Source organism: Corvus hawaiiensis, chromosome 16 (genome assembly GCF_020740725.1).
Source record: "Corvus hawaiiensis isolate bCorHaw1 chromosome 16, bCorHaw1.pri.cur, whole genome shotgun sequence".
NCBI classification, from domain to species: domain Eukaryota; kingdom Metazoa; phylum Chordata; class Aves; order Passeriformes; family Corvidae; genus Corvus; species Corvus hawaiiensis.
In genome coordinates, this window is record NC_063228.1 from 14152724 (window position 1) to 14178600 (window position 25877).

At 45.2% G+C, this 25877-nt stretch overlaps 1 protein-coding gene across 5 annotated transcripts in view; it reads right to left on the reverse strand.

Moving 5' to 3' along the window:
- Positions 1–2180: 2180 nt before the first annotated feature.
- Positions 2181–25877, reverse strand: part of LOC125334099 (CREB binding protein) — a 96605-nt gene continuing 72908 nt past the window's right edge. For all 5 annotated transcript variants that reach the window (XM_048320567.1, XM_048320566.1, XM_048320565.1 and 2 more), the window contains 12 exons: positions 22386–22466; positions 21614–21670; positions 20294–20371; positions 19740–19807; positions 15416–15566; positions 14502–14648; positions 14011–14124; positions 13422–13587; positions 12314–12481; positions 9078–9239; positions 8529–8810; positions 2181–6599 (listed from right to left, as the gene is read on the reverse strand). In XM_048320567.1, coding sequence (XP_048176524.1) covers positions 4434–6599; positions 8529–8810; positions 9078–9239; positions 12314–12481; positions 13422–13587; positions 14011–14124; positions 14502–14648; positions 15416–15566; positions 19740–19807; positions 20294–20371; positions 21614–21670; positions 22386–22466 — 3640 coding nt within the window. In that variant the 3' untranslated portion in view covers positions 2181–4433. The remainder of the gene's footprint in view (positions 6600–8528; positions 8811–9077; positions 9240–12313; positions 12482–13421; positions 13588–14010; positions 14125–14501; positions 14649–15415; positions 15567–19739; positions 19808–20293; positions 20372–21613; positions 21671–22385; positions 22467–25877) is intronic.

The following is a 25877-nucleotide window of genomic DNA, read 5'->3' on the forward strand; positions in this document are numbered from 1 at the left end:
TGCCGGGCTGGGAGCAGTCCTCCGGAAGCCCCTGTGTGCTACACCTTGGCCGGGCACCCTGCTCGACTCTGGGCCAATTGCTTAACATCTCATTGTGGCATTTGTCTGAAAACTCCTCATCTCCCGGGGCTGTTTGAGCGTAGATCATCGAGATCTAAGGGGCTGAGGTACTGGAGAAAGGCTTTAGACGGGATACGGGTGAGCAAGGAAATGAACCACTCTGTCGAGACCCGAACTTGGAATGTGCGTGAGAGCAGAGCCTCTCGATGAACACCACCACAGCCAAAAATAAAAGATGGAGCAGGTCTCTTTCGGTAAGCTCTAACCACTTCCAGACTGAGGAGCTTTCAGGAGGGAACCGTGCCCACCGAACAGAGCCAGCTTTGTAACCCCAAGCCCCGGGGAGCTCGCTGGAAAGCTCCGTGTGCAATTCACTCGTGCTTGCAGCTGATCTTTTGGGACTACGCCGAGCCGAGTGCTGTTTTGGAGGTTCACATCTAAGGTTTGTGAGGCACTCGACGTTATGGATTAGGTGCAACAAACCCAGCACGAGCCTTTGCATCACTCCGACACCCTTCTGCTGGCTGCATTTCCACCTGGAACCAACTCCAGCCCTTCATCGAGATTCCCTGTGCTACAGCCAAAACCAAAAAGACTTCTGAGCCAGCTGCAAACGCTTCCCTCTTGCTGTGCTCACTGCTACCTCCCGCTGACCCCACGGCACTCCCGAGAGCGACGCTGTACCAGAGCTCTTGTACCTGCTGTGAAACACCTGAATCCTCCTCCTACCTCACCCTGGGTATGCTCTGACCATTAGCCATGAAATGTGCTCCTGCAGGGCTCGCACGGGATCTGATACAGATCCTCCCCTCTGTCCAGGCTCGTTTTAATTATCCGGGGATTGGCTCCAACGTGCTTCAATCACTGTCCTGACAGCGTCCTGCTCTGCATTTTAAATTCCCGCCTGTGAAAAAGCGCAGGGAAGGACAGATTGCCCTGCACAGCAACCTCTGTGGTGTTCCCCCAGCTCCCAGCTCCAGGGTGGCTGCTCCATCTTCCCTGCACTGGAAGAACCATGGGCTGCAATTTGCTTTGGGAGAAGCACCCGACGCACATCCAGATCACCCTGTAAGCCATGAACTGCTGTCACTGCTATGCGCTGCCACCGGCTAGAAGGGACAACATCTACTGCTGCCTTTTGACAGTGACCGAGGGGGGACTGTCCCAGCCTATTTGGCAAGAGGGCTCCTCTTCCTCGCCCCTTTGCTCTAATGCATCCGGAAGATGGAGCGGGGAGCACGCACAAGTGCTGTGGGCAGATCTCTGTCCTGGTGGGACGGGGATGAGCCAAGAGGGGAAGCCCAGCTGTGCAGGTAGCAAGAGGGAAAGCTCCCAGCCTGCGGCAGCAGCGGCGGCGGGAGGCAGGAGCCAGCAGTAGAGTGGAGCAGGGTGGGCAGCCCGGGAAAAGAGCAGAGAACCATCGCTGCAGCTCGACGTTCAGATTTAAGCACCTTCTTCCACTCCAGAATTCACTGAGGGGAAGGTCTTACCCACCCTCTTCGGTGGTAGAGCTCCTGCACCAAACTCCAGTGCACTCTTGCCTTATAAATTCCCATGTTTCTGGGATGCTGTTCCTTACTGACCGTACCTCCCCATCAAACAGACAAGGACTTGGAAAAGCCATGCCCATCCAGGCTCAGATACACTGACTTTCCTATCAACACTCACAGGAGACTGGAGTGAAGCTCCACCGAGGCTGCAGGACAGCATGCCCAGCCCCTCCTCAGGTTTAATTTCAGCTCTGCACTCCCCTTCTCTTCCTGGTAAAACACCTGCTCTTACCTAATACACCTGTGGGTATTGGATCTACATCGATCCCTTGGCTCTGTGATCTCGCCACACTTCAGGTTGTACTTAAAAAATATTCCAGTATTTGCTTCCCATCCGTTGTTTTTTCCACTCTTCCCCAGAAATGGGCACCCAAGCGAGCTGCAGCCTGGGCCACACCAGCTCTGTGCTCCAAACAGGACTCGGCTTATCCAAATCCGGCAGCGGTGCCGATGCCTTTAAAATGGAGGCTACTTAGAGGAATTAAGTGAGATTGAGTGCAGTTATCTTAACCTCGGGCGTCAGGCTCCGCTGATCCTCGCGGGCACCAGCCAAGTGGAACCATCCTTCAATCCAAGCAGTTTTACCAGCTTTTATTAGAAACACCAGCACATTTCAAGTTTCCTCTTTTTGATCACAAATATAGTATTTTTCCTCTTTTTAAGTACACAGCATGAGACACAGCATCAGGGCTTCCATCTTTTTTTTTTTCTGTTTGTTTTTTTTTTTTTTTTTTTTTTTTAACAGCAATTTCTTTTGGACAAGCTTTGGGTTTAGTGTTCACTGACCTCACCCCAGCCCCAAATTTTGACATCTTGAATTGCTGAAGACAATTGCGTGGGCAGATGAATCCGATGGTACTGAAAAAGGTACAATAGTTAAAAGTTTGCAAGTAAAAGTTGAAGCAGAGACCCTCTCCAGTTAAAAAGGACGAAGTGGCGCCGCAGCCACAATTTTCACAGTACGGGGACAAAAGCTGAGATAAAGATTTGCTCTTCTCCCCCCCGTCCTCCCCCACCAGTGTCCCGATAAAAACGTTAAGGCTGGAGGAAGCGCTAACTGGATGTGGAAAGCCACATGTGCCCCGTGCTCCCCGGGATACCGTGCTGGGTTCGCTGCACAGCCCGTGCCAGGCGCATGGAACAGAGAAGCCTCGAGGTCTGAGGGATGGCGGTTTAGGCTCGTCGTGGTTTGAGCTCACACCTACGCTGGGAAGTTTTCCCTGGACTTTTTAACTCCGAGGAAGCAATTCACTGAGGGGAGGAGGAGTGAGTATCCCAGGGACATGAGGGCATGGTGACAGGATATTAAAGGGAACATGTACATGATTTGTTATTTTTTATTCCACAGAAAACCCTCAAATCTAGACTCAGAGTTAACAGCAGAAAAATAGTGTTAAAGTCAATAGGTTCATATTTTACTGTAGACTAAATAAATTAGCCTAGAATTAACTCAATACTCTCTATTTTCCTTTCATTGGTGATCCTTCTCTAAATTAATGCAGTTTTTAAAAAGCAACGGCTATTAATAATTTATTCCAGTTAACCCTTATGGATGAACACCTGCGAAGAGTCGATGTCTGGGAACCATTCCCCTCTCCTCTCCCTCCCCGAAAAGGAAACAATCACTAAGGGTGTTGTAAAACAGACATGCTACCTACAATATTCCATGGATCGTGCCTCTCCTACCGCTGCCTCTGGCTGCTCCGGGTCATGAGTGAATCGTCATAGCTATGTCTTACAAAGAACATGATCGAAAAAAATATATAAATAAATAAAAACCTTAAACATTCTTACATGGATTTTAAAGAACAGAATACATGTTAAAAACTTCAGTAATTTATATCAATTTTAAGCAATACTTTATATACAATGGAAAAAAGACATGCATAGTCCAAATACAATGTTGAAAACAGCATTTTCATAACAAAAAACCCAAACACTAAGTGTTAATACCATGTACATGGATTCAAGAAGGACCACCCTTTTTGTCTGTTGCACACAGTTTATTTAACAATATGATATTATAAGTAAGAAATGAGTTTTTTTTTCTTTTTACCATTCTATACAGTGATTGAATCTTCTTGGATTTTCTTATTTATAGTAATTATAGCGCTTGCATGATTTACACTAGAATTGCTTTCCTCGTTTCAAGTTTCACACAGAAGAAAGAAAGAAAAGAATGTTTCTTCTCTATCCAGATCAGCACGGCCTAAGAGTGATCATCCCTATTTTCATCTAAGACCAGTTTTATCAGAGAAACAAAGCAACAATTTCTACATCTGCAAGACAAGGATTTTGGCGTTGGCCAATGTGTGCAAGAGTCAATTCCTATCTTCCCAGGGGTAATACTTCAAACGCCTGCAGAGTTCACTATAGAAAACAAAAATCTTCCCGCCATGTGTCAAAGTTACCAGGATACGCTATAATGTTGCATTATTTCAGGAAACAGTTTCTGAATATTATTTTTTTTCTTCTTTTAAACGCAAATGTTTAAAGTCTTGAAAATACAAATAAAAAATATGAATATAATGAACTTGTTTTCCCCGTTAAAAAAAAGGTATGAGTCAACAGCAACAAAAAAATAAAAACCAAAAAAACCCACAAAAGAGACCAGATATTTTAACCGCCTGGCTTTAACAAAAAAATATATTCTTTGTATTGTTTTTTTTTTCTTTTTATTTTTAAACAGCAATTAATTCTTCCATCTGTAGGAAGCAGCAGTTCCATCTAGGATTCAAAACAACCCAGATGTCTGAATTTTTCAGTACAAAATATCCAAGAACACGAAAGGAAAGAAGAAACAAAAGTGATGCTCCCATAATGCTACAAACCCTCCACAAATTTCTCTAATGTGTCCCCGGTGGTGTCACCGACCAGAGACAATTCGTTAGACAACGCACTGCGGTTGGGGGTGTTTAGTTGGGGAAGCATTGCACTCTGTTCTGGGTTGCCCAAGTGTCCCTGATCCATGGAGCTAGCCATAGTGACTGCGAGTCCTGGGTGGGGGGAACCAGTCTGGGGAGAGACGTGGTGCGGTGACGGTTGGGGCTGTATCCTGGGTGACGGGCTGGAATGTGGTGGCTGGGACTGGGGACGGGGAGACTGAACGGGCGCTGGGGACCGCACCTGGTTGCTGAGGGAGGTGGCGATCTGCTGGCCAGGGAGATGAGACGCCTGCGGTTGTCCTGAGAGCATGTGCTGCTGTGGGCTCATGGGGTTGGGCTGCCCGGGGGACCCTATCTGTTGCTTCATCTGCTGCTGCTGCAGGATGCGCTGCTGCAGGGCCTGCTGGATGTTGGGAGCGCCGTCCGCCCCCAGGCCGGGCTGGCCCATCTGGTTCAGCTGTCCCATCTGAGCCATCTGTCCCATGGAACTCCCCTGTATGGATAGGTGCTGCTGCATCCGCTGCTGCTGCATGGCTTGGGGGTAACCTCCCGGGCCTTGGGGCTGCTGGAACTGGTTGTGTGCTGCCATCCCTCCTGCCATGCCGGCCCCTCCCTGCTGCTGCTGCTGCTGCTGTTGCTGCAGTAGCTGCCGCCTCAGGATCTCGCGGTACTGTGGGCTCATGTTGGCCATGCTGGGGTTGTGGCTGGGGTTCATGATGTTGATCGCTTGTCCCTGGGGGTTCATAGCTCCGATCCCTTGCTGCTGCGGGGGGACGCTTGGTCTCTGCACTCCGGCTTGCATCGCATTCATGTTCTGCAGTCCCGCCTGCGCATGCATGCCCGGCTGTTGCATGCCGGTCTGCGGCTGCTGCATCCCGGGCTGGGGCTGTATCCCTGCTTGTGGCTGCATCCCGGGCTGATTCGCCACGTATTTGGCTGTTCTTTGCTTTATAAAAGCTGCCATAAGCTGAGGGTTGGATTTAAGGATATTAAGAACCTGCTGTTGCTGCTGTGGAGAACTCGGTGACTTCAAGGTCCTCAGCAAGTCCTGAAGTGCATTGGGGGTGATGCTCCGCGGCGGCTGCTGCACGCCCGGCATCCTGGGCCCGGCCACGGCTTGCGGCGTCGCCATCGGCATCACCGGTCTGGCCATTCCCGGCTGCATCGGCTGCTGCTGCGGCATCGGCGGCGACTGCCACTGCCCGGGCTGCATGTTGGACATCACGGGGCCGCTCACAGGGTTGGGCCGGGGTACATTCATGCTGACTTGCGGCATCTGGTTCACCGAGCCCACCGTGGGGTTCACGAGTCCCGGGCGGCTGGGAGGCAAACCATTGTTCATGTTGTTGACCCTGTAGAGCTGCTGCTGCTGCTGGGCAGCCTCTCTCTCGATCTGCCGAGCCGCTTCCACGGCGGCCGGTGGCGGCTGAGCCGGAGGCGGCGGCACAGAAACTGGGTTTGCGGGTTTTCCTGTCGAGACAGTAGTGGGGGGCTGAGTTCTGGACACACTGGGAAAGCCAGCCGGTGACATACTTACAGGGGAGGGCTGGGGCTGGGGAGCAGGCTGCGGTGTTTGCGGTGTACTTGGCTGCTGCGTAGGGGTACCAGGCGTTGCTGAGGTAGGAGAAGGCAAACTTTGCTGAGGCACGTTTCGGGTGTTCATGGTAGCCATCCTTCTGCGCATGAGCTGAGCCTGCTGCAGGCGGTGCTGGATCTGCTGCTGTCGGAGCTTGTGTTTGATATTGAGACAGAATGGCACGGGGCATTTGTTCTCTTGGCAGTGTTTGGCATGGTAGCAGCAAAGAGCTATGAGCTGTTTGCACACTGGACAGCCACCGTTGGTCTTGCGCTTGCAGCCCTTGGTGTGCTGGACAACCCGTTTCATCTTCTGGCAGGATGGCAAGGAGCAGTTTGCGTTGCGGCACTGGCAGGCGTGGACGAGGGACTGGATGCAGCGCTGGATGCTCAGCCGTCGCGACTCCTGGGGGCTCTTGGACTGCTGCTCTCCTTGGTTGTTGCTCTCATCATCCAGACCCAGGCCCCACTTAACCATCTTGTGGTCATGGCTCTTAGTGTTGTAGCAGTTGATGCAGAGGTCGTAGTCCTGCAAGAGAAGAAAACCCAGAGCTCAGCTGCTGACAGGGCACGAACCACACAGGCAGAAAAAGCGGGGTGGTGCCAGGGGAGCAGCACCAGGCCCCTGTGCAGGCACACGCGGGGTGTTTGTGGGTACAACCACACAGAGCACAAGCAGGACGACAGTCACACACTGTCAACAGCTGCCACTTCAACTCACACCTGTACTCAGCCAGGGAATGGCTGCACAGCCTGTCCAGGCAGTGGGCTTTGGAGCAGGGAGGGCAGCAGCCTCAGCAAAGCCAGCCTGCAATCACAGCTCTTCACTGTGGCAGGTAACAATGCACTGGGGCTGTCACTGTGTCCTTTTGTTACATGAAAAAGTCTTGCAGAATTTTTTTTTTTAAATTTTCCCTTTTGCTGACATTAACTGTTTATTTTTCTGTGATGCCTACTGGGGTGCCAACACCTCCAACTAGTGAGAGAAATCTATGGTCACTGCCTAAAATGTAGGGTCTGGATCTCCATTTATCTATCCTTAGTGCAATTACTGACTAATAATTACTACCCTTAAATATGTACTTTTAAAATTCTCTAAACAAGAGCAAGTTTCATGCTAAGGCAGACACTTACCTGGAAACCCCCACATTTTTGCTGCCCTGTGTCTTTTTTGGCTGGAGGAAGGGCACTCCCTTACACAGAGTTACCCAGAGGCAGCCTAAAGGCCCTACCTCCTTCCACCACCTAATTCCCGCATGTGTCCAATCCATGTCTTGCAGCCTCGCCTCAAGAAGCTCTGCTCAATGCTTTCCTCAGAGGAATTAATTAAGACCCTTCCCCCACAAAACCTGGCAATAACTTGCAGTGTAAAAATGAGGCTGCACTTACTCAAACTTCTTTTGTTCAGCTACAGCCAGAGGTCAACACAAGCCCTCCAACAAGCCTCAAGCATACTGGTACAGCCCCATGGATAACTGCTCTCTAACACAGGTCCTAAAATTTGTGCAATCTGGTCCAGAGGAAGGTGTCCCTGCCCATGGCAGAGGGGTGGAACAAGATGGTCTTTGAGGTCCCTTCCAACCTAAACCATTCTAACATCCATGATTCTTTAAAATTAAACTAAAAACTCATCTATGCAGAGGACAGTAGCAGAATAGAGAGTGCAGCAGGAGCCATCCCAGAGCACTGCTGTTTTCCATGCTGAGCAACTGAAGTCACTTTTTCTAGAAGAGGCACGCACCTCTTCTACCCACATGGCAGTCACCTCCCTTAAGGTTTAGCAGCCCTTTACCAGAATAGTTCCTTAATTTGGAGGAACTTTGGGCAATATCAAAAAAACCCCATCAAACTCAGCTGCAGGACAAGAGAGGGCTGAGTTCTGAGGGGCCCTCACATCCCTCACACAGTGCAATGCCCCCTCTGCCCCACAATCCCTCACACAGTGCAATGCCCCCTCTGCCCCACACATCCCTCACACAGTGCAATGCCCCCTCTGCCCCACACGTACCTCGCACACAGTGCAATGCCCCCTCTGCCCCACACGTACCTCGCACACAGTGCAATGCCCCCTCTGCCCCACACGTACCTCGCACACAGTGCAATGCCCCCTCTGCCCCACAATCCCTCACACAGTGCAATGCCCCCTCTGCCCCACACATCCCTCACACAGTGCAATGCCCCCTCTGCCCCACACGTACCTCGCACACAGTGCAATGCCCCCTCTGCCCCACACGTACCTCGCACACAGTGCAATGCCCCCTCTGCCCCACAATCCCTCACACAGTGCAATGCCCCCTCTGCCCCACAATCCCTCACACAGTGCAATGCCCCCTCTGCCCCACAATCCCTCACACAGTGCAATGCCCCCTCTGCCCCACACATCCCTCACACAGTGCAATGCCCCCTCTGCCCCACACATCCCTCACACAGTGCAATGCCCCCTCTGCCCCACACGTACCTCGCACACAGTGCAATGCCACCTGGTCTCCACGTGGTGCTTGCACTCATTGCACGTGTAGACGAAGCGATCCTGCCCCTGGGTGTGCAGCTCCACCAGCATGCACAGCGTGGACCACTTGGATCGGCGCAGGGAGGAGAATTCCCAGTGCTTATCTCTGGCTAAGGTGAGGAAGGCGTCTCGCCCGTCCATCAGATCACAGCTCAGCAACGGGTCCGGGTCCACAATGGGGTGCAGAGTGTTAATCACAGGCCCGGCATGTAAATGAATCACAAAAAAGACCTGCAGATAAATGGGGAAGAAATAAAAGGCAACGAGGTCAGGTAATGTTGCAGGAAGGAGCTCGTGCTCTCTGCAGTGATGGTGTGCTACAAACCTTATCTAATTAACTTAGTTTAGGCTAATCTCTTCCAATACGTTATTATGCAACAGAAACATTCCTAGCCCAACCAAAGGGTTTACTCCTCCTGATTTTTCAGTTCTGAATATCACTGTGCCTGCATTTACAGGAATAAACCCTTCTCTCTTTACAGCAGATTTCCACAGTACCTCTTTATGCTTCTCCATGGTGGCATAGAGCTTCTGAGACAGGTCATTGGACACGTTTGGCATGCTGGGCTTCTTCTTGTTAGCTCTGCTGATGCTGCTCTTATTCTTGTTGGTTTTTTTGTTGTTCTTTTTCTTGGCATTCTTGCTGTCGCCCTGGCTCCCCTGCAATAAAGGCACGGGAAAGATGTTACACTTTGGAGAGCTCTCTCCCATTCACTGGGCTCACAGTGACACACTTCTGCTGTCAGGAATAGAACTTTGTTCCAATGCCTGCAAATCAGCCCTCCTGTGTTAAATATATCCTATCTTCCAGGAAAAATCAAAAGCCAAACTGGCAGGCAAACAAATCCAAACACCGTTTAAAAATAGACTTTTAAAGTATGTATACATTAAAAAATTCCCATTTTACACTGATTATTTTTCCTTCTCAAACATCATACTTCAGCTTCCACTGCTTTAGATCTTGCAGCTGATGATAAAATGACACAAATAATATGGACTTAGAATTCCAGGAGTGCAGTACTTTGCTTTGCTGTGCATTTGGTGTGCCACATATTTGCCTGAGCTCTGATTTAATGCTTGTTTTTACTGAACAGATTTAGGGCTAGGACACAGATAAGAACATGCAGGATTTGAACTGAAACCAACAAAACACATTATTCTCCATCCTGCAGGCTTCCAGCTGCACGTGCAACTCCCAAAAAAATAATCTCCAAAACCTCCACTTGTGCCCAAGTTACAACACAGACCACAGTGGCCATACACTGAATGTTAGATGTAAGTAAAGAGAGTGAAAAATAGCAGATGATGCTATTTAGATGACCTGAGAAAACAGAAATAACTTTTAGAGTTCTCAGGTCCTTAAAAAATCAAAACCCAAGCCCTCAGCAGGGAGGGCTCAGGAAAAACCCTTCTCCAACTTCTAGAATGTTGGTCACCATAAAATTAAAAATAAGATACTGAAATACTTGGATATAAATATAAATATATACACATATGGAAGCAAGTTCCACGAACAGTATGTACAAGCAAACACAGGATTTATCCACAGGCATATTTATTCGAGGAAAACAAAAATATTCCAACTGCAGGAAGCAATTCTATTTATAGACTGCTGCCATCCTTCCATTCCATTAATTAGGCTTGGACAGGAATTCCCTGTCCACTCCTGGGTTCTCTCTAACTAATTTTGTGGATTTTTTGACCAAACCTGTTTGGAAATTAAAATGAGACTATTTTACAGGAAACCAGACAGAGCTCTAAGTGACTTGAAGTGAGCTGTTTTATGTTCCCACCTTGACTGCCCCCAGGTTTCCTACCACTGATGGAATTGGAGCCTGCCCTCCTTTGCCTCCACATCCTAAAGCACCAACTGAGATCTTAAAATTTAAACACCAAAAGGAAGAACAGACTGAAACTTATCAAACAAACCAAGTCTAAGTTTTCTTTCTACTCCACCTTTAGCAAGTTTCTATTTGGTGAACTGTACAAAGTATTCCAAGCTGTTTTAAGAAGTTGTAGGGTTGTGCTTGTACCATTTCATTCTGACATTCAGCCAGATCAGCAGAGATGCTGACGGATGGCTCCTGGGGGAGCCTCACCCCTTCAGAACCTTTGCCAAGAATTCTGAATATTTCCCACCTCTTTAGACTCCCTTTGACTGATACCTGCAGCACATGTTGACTTTTAGGGAGCTTTCTCTTCACATATACAAAGTTTAGGATGAAGAATTTAAGACAGACAGATTCTGTGCCACTCCAGTACCGAGATCCACGTGGTGCTTGTACCCATGGAGATCCCCATTGCTGGGCAGTTTCCTCCACGAAGTGACCCAGTTTAGGTGACTGCATTGGGGAAGTTCTCATGCTTTTAAATGTGCTACTTCTCCTGAACCAAGTGGCAAAGACCCCACTGTCCCATGCTTGGATGACACCTCAGCAACCCGGGTGCAGGTTTTGTCCCCCTGCTGCCCCAGGCATTAAGTGGGAGCACAGGGATGTTCCCAGCCAAGGCTGCATCCTCTCATTTTAGGCCACAACTTGTCTGAGTTCACAGTTAATTGCTCTGGGCTTTTTCAAACACCTTTTTTCCCCTCCTAGATGCAGAGTAAATGCTCACACCAGTGTTTTCCCTGATTTACTGGAAGTGAACCTGTTAGCAAGAGAGGGCTGCAGCCTAATTCCAAGCCTTGTCTTCCACTTCTTTTTATACAGCAGTGTTTGTTGAACTATCTCCATATTCAAAGTTACATTCAGAAGGAACAAAGTAAAGCTTTTTGTAACTTCTTGGTTCCATGAAAACATAGCCACGAACTCTATTAACTTTGCAAGAGCTGCTAAGGTTTAACAGAAGGAACTTTGTGACATCACAAAATTGATGGATTAAGGTCCATCCCTCCACATCAATCCCATGTAACACAGACTGAAGGCACACAGTCACAGCACCTAAGCTGAAGGGGGGCTTTTCCCAGGTAAAGCTTTTGATTCTACCTCAATCTGTGAGACTTCAGATTGTCCTACAACATTTATTTTCAAAACATCTTGCTGCAAATCTCAAGTAAAAGGAAGAGTACAAAAGTACTGAGACCATTTGGTTGCAGATAAAATCAAGACAGAAATAAAAACGAATGATGATATTCTGTCCAGGGCCCTGAAAAACCTGGGGTTTAGGGTTTGTTTGTTTTTTTTTTTTTTTGTTAGCTTGGTTGGTTTTTATAGACAAAGAGAGAATGTTGGTGAAGGAACAGCACCATCAGGATCAACATTTCCCACCAACGCAAAGCCTGCAATAAACACTTTTAAATTTCAGCCCTTTACTGTTGCAAATGACTACAAGTACCTGTGCTTAAATAACAGCCACACTTCATTCAGCTTTGAAAAATCCAGCACCTTTCAAAATGCAAATACTGGAGGTGCTTTGCAGAGGTGTGAACCAGAAGCTCAGCCAAATGACTGTAGGCAAATGTAGCGTGGCAAAAGCAGCTTAACACATTTCTCTGAGAAGAGAGATGCTGAACTGACATAAGTGACTTCTGAGTCTGTTAAAAAAACCCAAACCAAACCATCAGTAGATTTGTTAACCAAGAAGAAAAACAGAAATGCAGTTAAAGGGCCCCCTGATTTCACATCTGCTGTAAATGACCTTTTCTAGTTTACTGCATGTGACCTCTCTGAATTAAAGCATTAATTATCAGCTTTGTGAGCTAAGGGAAAATACAGCCCATAAAGTTAACCCACCTCTGTTGTTTCACTAGCTGCAGTGCTCTCCTCCTTCTTCCTCTCCTCCTCCTCCTGCTCCAACTCCTTAATGCTTTCCTCCAGCACGTTGGGCCAGAAATCACCTTCAAAGTAAGGCAGCTCCTTGGCACTGGTCAGCCTGTCCTCGGTTGCTTGTTTGAAGATGTCCTGTTGAGCACATCACACCAGAGCAGGAATAAATAAATGAAGATCACTTAAGAGAGGGAGAGGAGAACCAGAGACATGACCCAGAGCTGCACTGAACAGCTGGGCCTCACTCACAGCCCTGGGCTGCTCCTGCCAGGTCTCCTTGTCTGAGGGCAGCCCCAGATGCAGCCTGGCAATACAGGCACAGCCCCACTCCCTGTTCCATCTGAGGGTCAGTGCTGAGGCTCTCCTGACCCCCATCATGCTATCAGTTCACGTTCCTGACATAATGGGAGATACAAAATCTGGAAAATGCAAGAAACCCCTCCCTGGTTTCAAAACCCCCTTATTAGGAGACCCAGATTTCCCAGCTCTTTGCTACACTGATGACAAGGCTTGTTACACAGAGGCTGTTGCTACTCCACACATTTAGTAACTGTCAGCTGCCATCAAAACATCTTTTTTTTCCAGCACTGTCACTACCATTAAGGAATTCTTGTAAATTTTAGCATGAAAGGAGTGGCAAATGCTCCCTTTGCCACCTTCTACTTATTTCCTTGGGTACGTGTGGTATTCTCCAGTTATGAAAACCATTCTTGTCATAAGGAGCTCTTTTATTTCACACTAGTGGGGTTCAGCATTCCACCTGCTCCTCCAGAATCTCCAGAAACAAACAGCTTCTATAAACCTTGAAAAGCTCCATATTTCCTTGCCTAGAAAAGGCAGTGAAAGAAAAATATACAAAGGCAGGTTCTTGCAGATTTCCCCTCATGCAGACATCAAACTTAAGGAATTTTCAGCCTGAAAGGCAGAACCTCAAGAAAATATAAGAAAATGAAGACACTGAGAATAAACCCCTTGTATGACATTACCCCACTTTTCAGGTGTTCTGAAACAACAGCAGCTCCCTTCAGATGAAAATGCCATAAAAAATTAAATCAGAAATTAAACAGTAACAAACCTTGTAGTCATGAATGATTCTCTCAGCAAATGCCTTGTCCAGCATCTTCTTATACCATTCTTGCAAACGTTTGGGCTTGGGTATTTTCTGGTCAGGTGGGTGGCAATGGAAGATGTAATCATCTCCTTCACTGGGGGGACAGGCCCAGATGTGTCCTGTCACATACCTGTGTCACACACAACAAACAACACCTGTGACTGCCACCAGAAAACTAACTCAAACCTAGTTATAAATCCAGACCTCTGGCTTTATTTTTAAAATTAAAAAAAATTCTTTTCTTTGTAGCAAAGATGCTGAGGCAATAACTTGTATTTTGACAAGAGATAAGGTCAGGGATATAATAATGAAGCTTAAACATCAAGTGAACCTCTGATCAAATGAATGATGGGCTGTCAGTTGAGGAATCCCAACAATAAAAACCACCTTAGTGACAAAATCCCAATTTCTCTCTCCACTGCAGAAGAGGCCTTTGCTCCACATATCTCAGAGAGGTCAGAAGGAAACAGAGACTACCCCAACTACCTGTCACCCAAGATTAAGAAAAAATACTGAAGACCCAGATTGCTTTCCTTCCCAAGATCTCACTCACCCAAGTTTCTTGACGTATTCCAGGTATCCGATGAGGATTTCGTGGTAAACGGCCGTTCGGAGGCAGCGGGGCCGGAAGAAGTGAATACTGTCAAGGTAGGAGATGTACACACGCCTGCAGGGAGAGAGGGGGACACGCTCAGGGCTGGCTGAACTACTCCTGAGAGCTGACTTTTACACTAGACAAACATGCAGAAAGACAAATCAATGCTGATGGTATTTTAATGCAGATTTAAGCATCTTAACCTGGTGTAAACAGTCCTCGAAAGCAAAAGAGGGGCAGCATTTTTTTAAGACAGCAAGAATATACATCGAGAGGCAAAATTAAAAGCAGAATCCAAAAAATGTAACATTTTTGTTGTGATATTTGTCTTTCCCTTCAAAGTCATCTGCAGTCCTACATTTGTGCCACAGAACTGAAATGTACGTCTCAAATGTCTGTGTCTGACATTGATTATCCAGGGGATTTGGGAAGATGCCCAAGGAGGGTACCTGGTGTTTGGAGGGGGGCAATCCGAGCCATATTCCTGCACGTGCATCCCAAAGAAACACACATCCACCCCGTCGATCTCCTCGAACGCAAACAGAGCTTTGGTACGGTAAGGGAAGGACTCTGACATCTCACCAGAATCCACAAATCTGCAGGAAAGGGCAACAGGAGAAAAAAAAAACCCAAACAAAATGCCAATTATTAACGCGGTGTCCTACCAGAATGAAGGGGTTATTTTCAACCTTATTTTTAACTCATTAGGAACATTTTTATGCAGGAGTTAAACGGGGTCAGATCAGAGCTGTAGTAAATCAGGGAGTCCTGGTTCCTGTAAATTCATGGAAAGACTGTTTCCATATAGAACACAGGACTGAACAGGCCAGCATTGAGTACACGAATATCCTCAAGAGACCACAAGCCTTTAAATAGGTTACAGAGCAGAAAATGTGACGCATTAGTATGAAGTGATGTCACATAAACACAGTCTTTATGAATTTAACCCAAAATACTTCACAGACTAAACCTTTTAAGCTTTTCATTTATAATGAAGCAAATTCAAAATCACTCCTGAAAGCTGAAGTGTTTATAAAAACACAACAAAATGAAAGAAGGGTAAGGAACAGAATCTCAGCAACTGCTCCAAGCTAAACTATGAATTCTGTAACCAAAATGTGGTCACTCCCAAGATGTAGTGACACAAAGTCCCAGTATTATAAGCAAGGATGTCCCCACTGTCCCCAAAGCAGTCACCTCCTCTACATTTTTTAATCTTTCATAATGCTAAACATGCCCGAATTTCAAAAATCTTCAAAGGCATTAAGACGCAAATTGGCACAATTCTGCAATATCCACGCAAGGAGACTTCAAAATGAAATAAATAAAAAGGATTGCATTCATTATAATTAACAGGACTAACCTGGATTTCATTCCTGGTTTAACTTCTACCGTCTTATCTGAACTTGCTACTACTCTGACAAAGACCTCTCCAGCCTCAGGATGGTTCTGACGCCGCAGGAATTTGTTCACTCTGTCTTCCAAATGGTTCCCTAAACGTGTGGTCTGCAGCCCTGGAAGGGAAGGGGGAGAACACGACCATGGAAATGTTAATACTGGAGCAGTCACTGTTCAGGTCATGGTGTTACTGTGCTCGAGAGCTCTTTCAGCTTCCTCCTCTGGATGGAAGCAGGATTTTTCCCCTTCTGTTTCACCTCCATATGAAAGTTGGATGGTTTTATTTATACAGCCAAAATTAAGAGACGCAAACCCATCCGTGCTTTTTCCCCCCACGCTTTCCACAGCCCATTGTGGCAGCTGAACCCACTGGAGTGGCACAATTACCCCGTAAGTGAACTAACAAAGGCAGCTTTACGTAGCATTTTTCAATTTCAGCCTTATTTTATGAACCCTGCAAATGTTTTCTCTTCCCAACCCCACTCTCTGGCTGGTTGACAGAGATTACATCACTTTACAGATTGGCTCCATGCCACACCTTTTCAAGCGAAGCAAAGCAAATCAACAGAAATGAAAAGCCTTTTGACTTCAATGGAGATTTCATTGCTTTTGCTTTTCTTTTCAAGAGAGCTTTTGGACTGCAGTTGCAGCAATCTGCACATCAAGGTTAAATAGTTCCTGCCCAGAGATAGAGGTCTTGGGAAGTTCAACTCCACAGATTGTCCAGATGCCCTCACTCCATCTTTACATTCACAATTGACTTTTGTGGGGAGGGCTGGGTTTGTGGTCTTACAGGATGTGATGGTTTTCAAATAAATCCACACCAAATTACAGAAATCATGATGATTTTGAGTTAAATGAAGAAACCAGAAGGACCCCACTGTTGTGACTTGAAGATTTATGACTATTTCTTTTATCCTGCTGTAGTTATTTTACCACTCATATTTCTACTTCACTTTATGGCCAATCTGCTATCTTTTCCAAAGTGATGGTGTAATCTACAGATCCTCATTTTAATAAAATGCATTTAATTTTCTGCTCTCTGTTACTTCATTTTTCAGTTGATATTTGACTCCTGACACAAGGTCCTTGGTTCTTCCCCGACTCCTGAGCCTGCACACAGAATTCTGCAGTGAAATATCTGTGCTAAAAATTACTTCAGGCTCCAATACTGGGGGAAAAACTCACATATACTCAAAGGACCATCTTACTTTCTAAGGGATTTATACACTTAAAATTTCATTTTATAGAATCAGGGAATGGTTTTGGTTGGAAGGGACCTTAAGCCCATCCAGTGCCACCCCCTGCCATGGGCAGGGACACCTTCCACTATCCCAGGTTGCTCCAAGCCCCATCCAACCTGGCACTGGACACTGCCAGGGATCCAGGGGCAGCCACAGCTGCTCTGGGCACCCTGTGCCAGGGCCTCCCCACCCTCCCAGGGAACAATTCCTTCCCAATATCCCATCCATCCCTGCCTCTGGCAGTTTGATTACAATCAGTTTACAGAAATTGCCAAAGGCAGCAATCTTGATTTACACCTTTTAGCTTGTCCCCTTGTCCAGTGAGATTCTGCGGTTATAACCAGCCCAATAGAGTCTAAATATCATTTACCTGGGAATAATTAATAATTTGAATTTAAAAATTAAATTTAAAGGCAGGTTGAAGTAAAAACACCATATCCTTTACCAATTCCAACACACTGAGCCTTTCCCAGGATTTCCCATTCCAACACACTCTATTGGCCTTTCCATATGTAACAGAAGTGGGATGATTTTAAAGGAAATTCACAAATACTTTGAGGGAATTGTTTTGTTCTGTTGATTTCTCTGAAGACAAACAGAAAAAGAAGAAAGGGCTCCATTTCAGCTGATGAGTGGGAACATTTTTAGAAAGCCATTGGAGTTAACTCTACTGTCTTGTTGTGTTTTCATCTTGTCATCTTCCCAATGCTAAGCAACCAAGGGATATCTGCTTCCTTCCTTATGCTGCAATGCATTAAAGCTTGAAAACCAACAAATCCAAAAAGACCAGATAAGGAGATAAAAGAAACAGGCAGCATTAAAATTACATGTACTGTAAGGAAAGGATCTAAAAGTTGCATATTTTGATCTATTAGAATGTAAAAGTTGTTTTAGAAATCAGTTGGATTTTGGTTCTTGAACAGTTCTCACATATGCACCTTTTATTAAAGCTCAAAGTTCAGTGGAAACTGCAGTGCAAACCTGAAAAAAGGCATCCAAACTGCTGAGAAGCAACCTCCAGCACAGGTCTGTGACAGCAGCAATGGCCAGAGCTTTGTTAGTGGATGAGTAATTGGACAGAGAGGAAGAAACTCCAACTCTAGGCCTACTGTGACTTCTTGTCAGGAAGCTACTTTGGGTGACTTTTTTGTCAGGATATCTTTTGTCTTTGAACCTCTCTGCATTGGCTACTGGTGAGGTCATATTTGTAGATTTTCTTAGCAAAATAAATACTTCAAAAGTTCAGGGTTTCACAGCAGAACCCAGCTGCACCCTGGTTCTATTTGGCAGGCTGTCAGTTAAGATAACCAATTTTACTCACTACACATTAGAAATATGGATGTTCCATAAAAGCTGAGGGATGTGCTTGTCTTGGTTATCAGCAATTGTGCCATCATGCTTGAAAGAGTGGAGAATTATTGATGGTAACTTGGGCAGTAAATGTTTTTTTTTTTAAGAAGAGGGAACATGTTAATGTTTCAAACTTTCACTGCTGAGGTTTGTTTTCAGGTCAGCAGCAAGACCAAGGTTTTGATGACAAGAACAGACTTTCCTTTCCCTTCCCTGCTCTTGCATTCCCACCAGAGCACTGTTAAAGAAAGCTGATCTCCAGAGCCGAGCCCACCAGTGGATTACAGCTGGCATCAGGACTCAGATCCTCATGGGAGAAAGACAAGACAGCCAAACAGCAGGGAAAGGAGAGGGAGAAGGAAGAAAGGAAAAAAAGCACCATTATTTCCCTGTCCAGAACAGAATGGTTACCTTGGACTAAATGGCTGTTTACTCAAACTTTTACCACTGTCACAGAACAACTGCGGGTATCCGGGGAACCGCACACTTGTTTTAAGGAAATTTACATCAATACCCACTGTAAAGTCAGCACACAACAGAAGAAACATCCACTCAAAATGGGTTTCTAAAACTACAGTTGGATTTCATCATTTTATTAATGTTCTCTGCCAATTTTAATCTGTCTTTAATGAGACTAATTTAGGCCACTTTAACAAAACTCTCTTGAGTGCATCAGGTTCCTCCAGAGACTGCTCTGATTACTGGAACCCACCATGCCTCACACAACATCATCACCTGCAAATTACCCCTTTCACATCTCTTGTTACACAATCAACCACACATGAGGTTATCAAGAAATCATATTTTTAATGCAAAATCTTGCCTTTATCCCAGTTTGGAAGATTCAGGCTTGTGCAGGAACAACATCACCCAGTAATGCCCAGAACTTCTAAGGATTGAGGAAGCACAAGGGAGGAATGAAGTGACCCTGCAAGTTCTGCTTGTTCAAGTGCCTGGATCACCCTCTTGGTGTCTACACTCACTTCATTTTTCTGCTCTCTGCACTGACTCTGCATTCTCTTCCCCCACCAAACCTCCATGAATAAAAATGTCCCAGTTATGTTCCCTGATGTCAAATGCCTGCACAGAGCCCTGTGTAAGGATTATGGAGACTGACACAACCTGACCTGGCATCTCCTGAGCCCCTCTTTAGCGCCCATTTCTACAAGACTATGGCAATGGTTACTGCCAGGAGCACCCAGTGGAATGAGTTACTCAGTTCTTACCCCACCACCTGTTCTGGAGGCAAGAAAAGCTCTTCCAAGGCTTTGGTGCTTGGCAGCAGCACCTGAACTGCAGCACGATTCATTACTACAGGTTATTGGGAGGGCACAGAGGTGACAATCGTTTTACTACAGTTCCAACACTACATGGAAACCTGGCTAAATGTAGCCAGCAAAGCGCACACAGCCCTGTGCTCCTTCTGTTCTATTTGTCCCTGTTTTTGCTTTTTAACCCTAGAAGAATAAGGACAAAGACATCAAACACCTCAAGCAGCAACAAGACTGACCACAAACACATACAGCAGGGCTTTAAAATGTTGACTAAAATTCGACAGCCTCAGGCTATGCTGCTCCCCATTTTGCAAATGTTCCTGTGCTCTGTCATAACAACACAAAGTCTCAATCAAAAACCCATTAGGGGTGGCAGGGAGGAGATGAATGTTGAAGATAAAAACAGAAATACCAAACTCACTTTTAGCACTGAATTTGTTTTCTTTGCGTGTTCTACCAGTTTTCTTCAGACAATTATCACAGACAAACCTATTGAGGAAAAAAAAAAAGCCAAAAATTTAGCATAAACCCATTATTGGTGAGCTTAAACCCAATGCTTGAACATGTAATTTAAATGTCAGAGTACAATATATTTTTCTCTGGCTTTGAACAGCTTATATCACTCAATTTTTGAGGGATTGAAAGCCTTTATGAGCTGGTTTAACTCTGCCAAGCAGTTACACCTGCATTTGTGTTCTGTGCACACAAACTCCCCTCCAGCCAGCTGCCCTTGAGAGTTAGAAAGAAATCACACAAATCTGTGTGGATGAATACACACATTTTCATCTGAATATACTGAAATAAGACCCCAAATGCCAAAAAAAGGATTTTATTTAGAAATGCTTTGTCCCTTTGTACCCAGTTCTTTAAAAGGCTGTGGCCACATATTAAAGAACAAAGGCAGAAAATCTTTAATTACATAAACTACATCAGTGTCATTACACAAGGGGTAAAAAACTAACAAACATCTCTTACCCTGAAGGCCAAATAATATCATAATGTAACACACAAATCTGGTGCATCTTCCGACCACATTCTTTGCAGTCAACAAACCTGAGGAGAAAAAACCAGCAGCAAATCACTTTTGGTGTTAGGTAAGTAATTTTCCAGAATTCAGCATGAAAGAAGGACTTGCCAATCCTCTGCTAAGAACTGAATCAACTTCACCAGCCCAATTTATGTCTAAGTTAAAAAAAATACTCAGAATAGATTCAGATGTACATCTATCAATCCACGTGCAAGTTATATATGTACATCTACACGTATATATAAATTGCAAAATGTGCTGGTTTAAAAATCTGAAATGGGCTGTCATGCACAACTTTTTCTGAATCTTTTCTATCCTTTTCTAAGCAGAGTCTTGAATTTTCCCAGCTTCACAGGATCCTCAACAATACCTCCACAGATTTAATTTTGAATTGCTGCAACAACCACAAGCTGAATAAATGGCTGCTGAACTTACTGTAAATGTAAGGACTAGTCATTCATGAACCACCCTGCCAAAAAAACATGTATTAACTTGTCTTTGCCTGCATGACTCTGCTGTAGTCTTGTTTTTATCTTTTGTTTTCTGGTCAAAATAGTATGTCAGAATTCTTTTTTTGGATGGGAAAACTGTTAGAGGTTTTCCCAGTCCAGAGTGCAACACAGGTTGAGAAGCCAAATGCACTGGGGTCTATCTCAGTCCACCCTTCCAGGCCTGGGGAGGAGCTCTATTTAGTATTTGCCAAGACAAGCAGAGGAATCAAAATGTGTTGTGTCTCAAACTGCCAGAGGACATGGAGCAGGATGATAAAATCCCACTGCAGGGAAAGCAAGTCCGTGCTCCTGAGGAGAAGTTCAGCTGGGCTTTCCCTGAATCTCCTGAGGGTAACACATGGTGCTTTGGCCTTTGGGTGGGCTCAGCACTCAGTGAAGAGAAAAATGTGGTTTAGAACCACTAGAGGAAAATGCAGAAGTGCCCCAGGAACGCAGAGCCCGGGGTAAAAGGCTCTGGAGGAGGGAGGGCCATTCCCAGCCCTGTGCAGAGCCTGGCAGGGCACACCCTTGGAATTACCCAAATATCAGAAGTAGGAAGTGTCTGTGGAACAAGCTCCTGTGTTCCTCTGGGTATCAAAGCAGACATCAACTTTGGATGTTGTGCTGTGAATTTTAGGGCAAGATTCTGCAGTCTGTTTGGGCAGGGATGGGGGAAGAGAAGAGTTCTTTACTCCCTGCCCCATTTCTGCCCTGCTGGCTCAAGGACAAGTGGAAGCAGTGAGATTATGGGAAGAAAAACAACAGCCTGGTACTTACGGCTCTGGATCCAGGGTATCGTTTTTCTTCTTTTCAAACTGATCCTTAGAGATGGTTCTAGAGACAAAGAGTTAAAACTCAGTAGCACCCTTACATCAGAGGCTCAGACAATATCATGCATTGCTGAATTGCAGCAAACCTCAAGTCTGAAGAAAGCACCTCAGTATTTATTTTCTGGTCAGAGCAAGCAGTTCAGTTCATTTTATTTTAAGCTACAGAAAATATTTTTCCCATTTCATTTTCTGTGTAAATTAAAAGCAAGAGATACCCAAGTCTACACATAAAATTAAAATCATAAAGAACAAGGAAGGGAAGCTAATGTCAGTAAAGCTGCCACCTTCCAAACCACCTCATGTACCTCAAATCTGATTTTTCTGGCCAGGTTAAAGGCAAGCCTTTGGTTTTAGAAACATAAGCTGCGCTTCAAAAGGTGAGATACCAGAATTAGATAGAAGTTTTCCATTAGAAAAGGTGATGGATTAGTGACATTTATTGACACAGCTTCCACTGGTCCCCTCCAAGCACATTATCCAGGGTCTGCCACCCCCTGGAACGGGCAGCTCAGCTGGACACAGGCAGCTGTGCTGGGCAGAGTAACAGACCCAACAAAGCAACAGCTCTTAATCCTGTCCCTATAAATCTCCTGTTAGGAAGGAATAAGGCATTTTCTCCCCAAATACCACCACAGGGTTTTGGGTTTTACTCCCAAACCAGGACACCCTCCCCCACCCCCATTCCAAAAGTCAGGATGCGAGGAAAGGAAGCGACTTACGTTTGAGGCTGGGAAGGGTCATCACCCAGGGTGACATTCTCCCCCTGGATTTCAGTGAAACACTTCTCACAGAAGTGATACCTGTCAGCAAGAAGGCCATATTTGGGTGAGCTGGTCCAGCACAAACACAGCCACCCAAGCACGGAGCCACCAACCAGGGCAGGGCAGATCACCAGGACCACGACGGAAGGGGGGACGTTGTTGGTTGATTGATGGGTCAGTGTGGACAATGAGGAGGCACAGAGGGAGGGGAGGGCAGGATTAGAGAACAGGGGAGGGAACAAACAGCACAGACGTAAGAGGTAAGACGCAAACACCAAGACAACACAGAGCAGAAAGCCAAGGCAAAGCACAGATTAGCATTCGGTCTCATTTCACACATCGTAACAAGTGTTGGGCCTCACATTCCAAATTCGGGGAGGATTCATGGAGTAGCCACCAAGAGCTACATTTGTATAGGCTTCAAATTTAAGAATTTGGATTTGATTTGCATCGCTCAGGGGGAAAAAAATACTTTTTGATTCCAGGCTTGCAACTGATTGAGTTTCCTTTGGGTAAAAAGGAGCCTGTCAACAAGCTTAAAGGACACATTTATTACAGATTTAAGTAATTAGGAAATATGCTGAAAGCATTTACTGATTCCAAGTCAAAACTGCAAAAGCAGAAACACTTGATATTGGGAAAAAAAAAGATCTATAAAAACATAAATTCAAAATTTGACTCTAAGATTAAATGTGACCAATTGCTCAGCTAATATTCTTTCATATAAATGAAACCAAATCCATACTCCAGACAAACATTTAACAGAAATGCAATTATGGGTCAGAGTTTCCAGCCATTTATCTATATAAATACAATATATGTATATATGTGAACAACATGAAATATTGTACATACATACAATATATTTATCAGGTACATTAAAGATGTGGAATTAATTAAGCTTTACAAATTGAATATGAGGCTAGGTACAATTTTTGGTCACCAGACCAAGAGCCAATCCAATTCATACTCAGCAAAAACAGTTCTGTAGTTTACCAAACCAAGCTGAGTAAATTGGAATACAACTCTATGAAAATACAATCTGCATTTGAAAAAAGAAAATAAAATCAGTTACATGGATTTGGGGTGGGGGGGGCTGGTGGGTTTTTTGTTTGTTTGTTTGGGGTTTTTTTTGTTTATTTCAGATGAACTGGAACCAAAGTTGTCAGAGTCACAAAAAAAAAAAAATCAAAAAAGGAGGCTAAATGTTTGGAAAGGATATGAATTCACACATGAACAAAGGTAACAGAGAGGCCACAGCTGTAAAATGCAGGAAGGCCACAAAGGATCATCAAAATAAAGGAGCTTTATGGAGAGTGAGAGAGTGGAAGCAGCGATGGCAGCACAGAACAAGGCAGGTTTAGTACTCAAACACCAGAGCTGTGGGGATGGGGAGTGTCAGAGGCACCAAGGAGACTCAGTGTCACAATGAACCAACAACTCAAGGATGGAGATTGATCAGTGTGGTAGCTCTGCCCCTTCACACACACCCTCAGACATCTGAACTACGGCAATCCCGGAGAGACCTCCCAGGCTGTGCTGTCCTGGAGACAACAACAGGCACTGGCAGGCACCTATGGAATGGGATGGATCAGAATTTCCTGGTGGGACACACCGGGGCCATCCCAGCTCTGGGCAGGGAAGATGCCCCACGAGCCCTCCCCGGGCTGGAGCCAGCACTGAGTCCCCACAGCACAGCTCAGGAGCCTGGAAACTCCTGGGGGCTCTGCCAGCTGGGCCTGGCTTTAGGAGCTGCTCTGGCAGCCAGGAGCCAGAACTGCAGCAGCAGCGAGCCCTGCCCGTGCGTGGCACTGGCTCGGAGGGGAAGGGCTGGTTTGTTCCAGTTAATCCAAGCACACCGACACTGCCAGGACTGCCAGCCTACCCCCACTTAAACTGCACCCAGCTCCTAGGGCAGCTCCCCTGGGATTACACACATCGCCCTCCCAAGGAAAACCAGGCTTTGGGAGCTGAGAATGCAACAGAGCAAGGCCAGGAGAAAAACAAATGTATTCCATGAATTTGTTATCATTGGGGATGATAAATACATTGTGGTTATTAGGGAGGAGGGTTTCAGGAGTGGGTACAGACACTGCACATCTCATTTCCACTGACTTCCCTTGCCCCTCACACCCCATCCCCAAACTGATAACATAGTATCTAATAATTTTTTTAAAAACCCAAACATAAGAGGTTCAGAATTTTATATCCTTTTACACATCATCGGTTTATTTTTTTCCTATAATGTGCTTCTTTAATTTTTTCTTAAATTAAAACCCCCCATCACTAATTATTTTCCTTACTAACACAGTTGCTCATCATTTTAAGAGTCAGATTGGGAAGGACTGAAAGTCAGGAGGACCCAAATACAGGAGTGTAGCCAGAAAAATCCATGGCCAAGGCTCTTATTAATAATTTGCTACATTTAAACAGTCCCAGAAAAGGTTAATTCTGATCCATTTTCAGAATAATTTATGGGCTTTCAAAGCACTCTAAGATCTAATCCATGATATTAAAATGAGGAAATAAAAACTGAAGTACAGTGAAAATGAATCACCTAAAGATCATGAACATTTATCCATAAAATAACCAAGGTGAAGCAATAGCTGTAACTTATTATGGATATGGACCCTCAGAAACAGAGATTTGCCTTTTCCATGTCACCACAAGTATTCAGCAAAACCCAGAGAAAACACAATATTCTAGTTCCAACAGCCATAGAAACCCCAAAGAATGTACTTATTGCAACATATCAAACATGAAAAGCTTTTCAAATGCAGACTGTTCAGGTGACTCCCGTTTATTAAACAGCAACATTATGGTTCAATATCAAAGTCCAGAAAATGCTCAATCTCAGCATTAACAGGTGAATCCCCAACTCTAATTAAGTGCAAAGGCAATTCTAAATTAATAACTGGATGGCAGTGCTGACATGAAACACCACTCAGTTTTCTCAACTGCATATTCACACACGAAGCACATTTTCTGAACACTTTAACCTGCATTTCTGCTTTATTATGGAATCTAAACAGCTCTATACCAAATAATTAACTTAATCATTGAACTGTAGTGCCTGAGTTCATTTATTCAGTGGTGCCTAAATATTCTTAGTTGTAATTTAGTCATGTGATACACTGGACTTTAAGTGCATTCGATTTTGCCTGTTCTGTACACAGAAAATTCAAGAACTTTTGACCAATTAAAGATCTGCTGGAAGCATGGAATTTGTTTTTCACTTATTTAGTACTTGTTTAAGAACATCTAAGATTTGAAGATCATTGTCACAGGAAATTTGAGTGGTTTAGAGCTGATGAACAGGGGCCTTCTATGCAAAATGGACTATCACTTAACAATACGGTGATTAATCTTTAGAAATACCTTTTTAAAAGCCCCAATCCAAAGCCCCATTCAACACTTCGTTCAGTGGGCCTGAAACAGAAAACCTCAACC